The 6243-nt window shown below is 42.1% G+C and overlaps 1 protein-coding gene across 1 annotated transcript; it reads left to right on the forward strand.

Annotated features, from left to right (window-relative positions):
• Positions 1-4453: 4453 nt before the first annotated feature.
• gper1 (G protein-coupled estrogen receptor 1) lies at positions 4454-5521 on the forward strand (the record flags this gene model as incomplete). The annotated part of the gene is made up of 1 exon (XM_084071864.1): positions 4454-5521. Exon 1 carries the CDS (start codon positions 4463-4465, stop codon positions 5519-5521), a length of 1059 nt encoding a protein of 352 aa, XP_083927990.1. The 5' UTR covers positions 4454-4462.
• Between the last annotated feature and the right edge of the window lie 722 nt (positions 5522-6243).

Below are 6243 nucleotides of genomic sequence, written 5' to 3' on the forward strand. Positions count from 1 at the left end.
TTGTCCTTGTAGCATCCTCAAGGCTAGAGTGTTGGGGAAATGTGTAATGCTTGTAGAAGGCTCTATCCAGAAGGCTGGGTACAGTTAAAACAGGTATCTAACATGTAGTACTGTAAATTGGTCTGAAGGGTGCTAGGTTCTGACCTGGAGCACAAAGCCTGTTCCATCTCCCCCTTATTGATAGAGAAGGGAAATGAAATGAATTCCCAGACTGTAAGTCTCATCTGTCATAGTGTTTTGGTTAGAGATATCTGACATTGCAGTGAAAAGCGTGGTTTATCTCCACATTGCTAAATATAATGAGTCACTGTTACATTTTATTTAACCTTTATTTAACCAGGTTTGTCAAGGATGTCGAGGGAGACCTGGGCAAGAATAGCAGCAACACAAAGTTTGAACAATGACATAAGAGAAAAACTGCAAAAAAAACTACAACATACATAGGTTTGAGTAACCATCATATTACCAAAAATATTGTACCATTTGCACACAGACAACCTGAATTCAGTAGATTTCTCGTTTTAAAATTGTACAGCGTTTAACATTAAAGGAGCACTTCACCCATTTTCAACCGTATCTTCATATAATTGGTCCTTACTAATGCTCATTATAAAACTGCAAGGCAGGTTTTTGAACTGTCCACAGACCTCCTCTGAGACACAGACCAAATAGACCTGAAATGGTGCCATTAATGTAGCCTGGTAAACCACCCCGGTCGCGGAAATCACTGTGATTTCCGCGACTGGGTGGTTTACCAGGCTACCATTAATGAGCATTAGTGAGGATCAATTATATGAAGAAATGGGTGAAGTTGTCCTTTAAATGTTGTCTGCAGAGTGCATGCAGCAGGTGCAGAAAACATTTAGAGTTTTCTTTCCCAGTTATGTTTGGACTTTGGAAATAACAAATCACTAAGTGGCCTGAGAACAGAGTACTATTCCAAGTAGGAATTTAACCCAGCATTGTAAATAACGTGGTGAGTAAGAGCTGTACAGTTTGTAATGAATCTCAGAGCTCTATGATACACACTATTCAGCATGTAAAGGCATCAGTGGTGGAAAAAGTATTACATTTTTTACTCAAAGTATCCATACTGCAACATGGAAATACTCTGTACTCTTTAATAAAAGTAAACATTTACTTGAGTAAAAGTAAAAAAGTATTTCATTTTGTGGAACTTAGTCACTTTACACCACTGAAAGGCATTCATGTACATGCAACACATCACCATAATCAATGACAGGTAAAAAGGCAGACTTCACTCATTTCTGTGTGACGTGAAAGGAGAAGCAAGAAAAGAATAAAACATTAAAAGCCAAGAGGTCATCAATTAAAAACCTTAAAAATGTTAAAGTAGATACCAAATCAGATTGTTAATATAAAGATGTAATATAATAATTTGTCAATAACTAAAACAAAAGGTGATATGTGGGTCAAAGTAGGGTTGGCGATTATATTTCAAACTTTACTTTTGCCTTGATTACGATTAATGAACGATTGTTTGTATTTATTCAGTGAAAATATCAGATCTACAAGTAGATCTCACAACGCGCTCAAAGCGGTGTGAGCTTGAAGACTGGCCATTTTCGCTGTTTGTGCATGCCACCGTTGTGCAACGAAGTATAACACAGAGCTTAACTGATGTAGTCGATAAAAAAAAAATGGAATTTCTCGTGTCGATTCGTTGATGTATACAATATAAAAACAATTACATATACACTCCTGCTTTCTATTAACCTTCATGAGCAAGATCAAGTCGGTTATTGGTTCTAAATGTCGGTTTAAAAATATTTCCGGTTAATTGCCCAGCCGTAGGTCAAAGGTCTTAAGTCCCAGGTGAACAAGTACTACGGAAACGTGGTTTCCATAGCATCAAAGGTCTGATCAAGACAAACAGCAGGCTGCACTCATCTTTGTGTGTACACACAACCTGTTCATCTCCTACCATTCTCTGGACACCTGTGATCACCAAAGCACAGCAACTTTGGAGGGAAGACAGTGAAATACAGTAGGGCTCTGATTTCACAGAGCTTCATTTCTCTCTGTCTGCCTTCACATCCAATTATCTTCGTCTCTGGCTCTCCACTCTCCATCTCTCTCTCCCCATCTCTCTCTGCCTCTCTTCCTCTCTCCAGGAAGTGACTGACTGTCAGTCAGTCAGTCAGTCAGTCTGTCTGTCTGTCTGTCTGTCTGTCTGTCTGTCTGTCTGTCTGTCTGTCTGTCTGTTTATCCCTCTCCATCTCTGTCTGTCTGTCTGTCTGTCTGTCTGTCTGTCTGTTTCTCCCTCTCCATCTCTGTCTGTCTGTCTGTCTGTCTGTCTGTCTGTCTGTCTCTCTCTCTCTCTCTCTCTCTCTCTCTCTCTCTCTCTCTCTCTCTCTCTCTCTCTCTCTCTCTCTCTCTCTCTCTCTCTCTCTCTCTCTCTCTCTCTGTCTCTCTCTCGCTCTCTCTCTCCCCCCCCTGCCTCTATTCATGTTACTGGGCCGGGCTAAACAGCAGGTGGTGTTGAGAGTACAGCCTCAGCTGGATATGGGATTTACAAATCAACAACACTTCTTTGACTTCTGCACTGAAGACGGACGCTAGGCAACAAACCCAACATTAATTAAAAAAGAGTAAAGTAAGTCTTGTTCATGAGATCTACTTTCTCCTTATTGTGAATGTTCACATTAAAATCCTTAATATCAATTTAACTGTGAGAGTGTACACATGTGTACACTCTCAGAGACACAAATGTATATATTCTGGTTTTGTACTTCTAATTAAATTAAATTACAGAGTTTTTTGATTGCAGAGAAAAGTAGTTATATGTATTTCATATAGGGCGCTCACATCTTTTTCTTCTGTGGATAAGTATATTTTGGTGCCGCTGGGCCATTAGATCAACCTGTGTGAATCATTCCTAACTGTCTAGACAATCTGATCTAATATTTTTACAGAAATGAGTCTCAGATGATAAATATTAAACTGATCAAAATCAGTCAAAAACAAAATGTCCCTTTGTTTAATACGATAATGATAAATATAGATTAATGTATCAAATATGTGTACCAAATGCTGATAAACTAGTAGGGAGCTAAGAGTTTGCATGTCATCTTCTTGCATGTCATCTTCTTCTCAACTAAAATAATGATACTGGGCTTAAGCGCTCTTAAAAATGGCATATTTTTGCAATTCAAAATCATATTTAATTTAATAGAGATATCACCAAAATCTGAGAAATATGATATTGTCACTGATATATTGTTTCACAAGCGTTACATTACAAATTTCATATGCAAAGCTTTTAAAATCCTCATAGGCTTTTAGATGCTAAAATGAATGCATTAATATTAGTAAAGATTTTACTGAGGTTGAAATAAAACTACAAGAACTGTAAATAAAGGTCACGGTTTCCTTTGTTCGACCAAATTATTCTTGTAATCACTGGGGAAGTCTGTAAATCTGTGAGTCTTGGATAAAGGTACCCAGGAAATGTGGGTCACATTAGACTGTCACGTAAATGAACATGAATTATATATTTCATTGAATTACTAAATCCTGAAACAGATTGGTGGCATGACAATACGGACATTATTAATAGAATATGAATGAAGAAATTGTATTAAAGATGAACGTGTATCGACTGGGGCCATCAAAACAGAGTTAGAGGTTTTGTTAAAGGTTTATGATAAAATATTTTTCCCAGCATCACACCAATTAATACTAATCCAGTTTGGACAGGCCTGTGTGACTGAGCAGAGATTGGCTGAGAATTCTAAAGCAGCATTTCAATGCATCTGTTTAAGTCTAGGGGCTTGAATTTTAATATACCTGCTTGGTGGTCAACCTCTCCATTTGACACCCCTTTGAAACCCCTCTCACAGCAGCAGTGCAATTATGTAACCCCAGTTTTCCTCATGAGTATACGTACCTCTTATATAACATCATTTTGATTCATACAAAATGTATTTAAAAGGCATTGCACCTAATTCTCTTTTTTAATATGATGACTTAATCGTCTCTCTCCGCTTCACAGCTCAGGTGTCACGGCACTGACGGAAGTTCGTTGAATAAGGATGCACATGGACTTGAGGAGACAAAGCAGCACTAGAATCAGGACCTGTGCAAAACAAACCGCACAAAAAAGGCGGAAGAAGTCCATCCCTTAATCTCGGGTCCACGGGTCTGCGGTCTAGATGATGTGAGTCTAATCACATACGAAGGCGAGGCTGTTTGAAAACATGGAGGAGGTGGTGGTGGGTCACGTCTGCTTGGCGTCTGTTGGTTAGGTGAACCCTGACGTTAGACATGGGGTCAGACACACCCTAAACTCTTCATCTAAATGACCTGACTTCTGTCAGCATGCAAACACAGCATAAATGAGTCACCCTTTTGATACAGAGAATTGGGGACTGGCACTATTCAAGTATGTGGCAGCTATAAGTGACCTATATGTGACATTCCAAGAAAGGACACAGCCAGTATGGAAGTGCAGACAACCTCTTTGGTGTGGATTTATGCAAACGGTACAGAACAAGCAAACACGTCTTATAACACCACGGAACTGACTGAAAATGCGGACGTATATCAATATTACGTCATTGGCCTCTTCCTCTCGTGCCTCTACACCATCCTCCTCTTTCCCATTGGATTCATCGGCAACATCTTGATCCTGGTGGTGAACCTAAACCACAGAGAAAAGATGACCATCCCTGACCTTTATTTTGTCAACCTGGCGGTGGCCGACCTCATCCTCGTGGCCGACTCCCTCATCGAGGTCTTCAATCTGAACGAGAAGTACTACGACTACGCCGTCCTCTGCACCTTCATGTCCCTCTTCCTGCAGGTCAACATGTACAGCAGCATCTTCTTCCTCACGTGGATGAGCTTCGACCGCTACGTGGTCCTAGTGGCCAGCTCCATGAGCAGCAGCCCCCTGAGGACCATGCAGCACGCCAAGCTCAGCTGCGGCCTCATCTGGATGGCGTCCATCCTGGCCACCCTCCTGCCCTTCACCATCGTGCAGACGCAGCACAGGGGCGAGCTGCACTTTTGCTTCGCCAACGTGATCGAGATCATGTGGCTGGAGGTGACCATCGGCTTCCTGGTGCCCTTCTTCATCATCGGCCTGTGCTATTCCCGGATCGTGCGCATCCTCATGAAGGCTCAGAAGCACCGCGGCCTGTGGCCACGGCGGCAGAAGGCTCTGCGCATGATCGTGGTGGTGGTGCTGGTCTTCTTCATCTGCTGGCTGCCAGAGAACGTCTTCATCAGCATCCAGCTGCTCCAAGGCACAGATCCGGCGCGGCGGACCGCCACCACCCTGTGGCATGACTATCCACTCACAGGCCACATTGTCAACCTGGCAGCCTTCTCCAACAGCTGTCTGAACCCTATTATCTACAGCTTCCTCGGGGAGACGTTCAGGGACAAGCTGCGGCTCTTCATTAAACAGAAGGCCAGCTGGTCTGTGCTGAACCGCTTGTGTCACCATGCCCTTGACTTACACCTCCCTGTCAGGAGTGAGGCGTCAGAGGTGTGACTGCAGAAGACTGACGGCTTAACTGCCTGAATGCTATAGCGGCCTCCTATTCTGGGGGAACTTTTGTCAGAAATAGCCGATCTACAAGCTCATAACGCGTCGCGTTATGAGCTTGTAGATCAGCTTTTTCTGGTGAGGAGATTTGGTGTAGAAGGAAACAAGAGCAGACCAGGTACAGAGCCAACTCAGGTCCGTTTCACTAAGTATAATAGGGTTTAAGTGGTTAACATGAACATTTGAATGCACAGAAGCCGGGGGTGCGGTTCCTTGTGCACAGTCGACATTGCATGCTAAGAAATGATTTATTACTTTATTAAAGTTATATATCTTGCCATATCATTCAATCTGTTGTTTCACTTGGCGCTACTCCGTTAGCCCCTTCGCTCTTCAGATCCCCAGGGTGGCCGTACCCCCAGTGCGTCCCTCCAGCAAATAATATGCCCTCCAACTTGGAAAACATTTAAAGAGATAACCCACTACACACTGTAAATGAAGGTTGAAAATTACATGAAATGTTCCCCTGTAAGAGATCCAAAATGTAGTCATATTTCATCATATTTCATGTTTTTTTCCCCATAATTGTATGCCCATTGGTAAATGTAATTGTGTTCTAATTATAGCCTGGAAACCAGACGAATCTGCCAGTGCAAAAAAAAAAAATCTGGCAGATTTGGTCTGGCCCTGCTCGGTTGTGATTGGATTTTGATTCCCCCAAAGTTGTG

This window comes from Gymnoscopelus microlampas (genome assembly GCF_963454915.1).
Source record: "Gymnoscopelus microlampas genome assembly, chromosome: 11".
Taxonomy (NCBI): domain Eukaryota; kingdom Metazoa; phylum Chordata; class Actinopteri; order Myctophiformes; family Myctophidae; genus Gymnoscopelus; species Gymnoscopelus microlampas.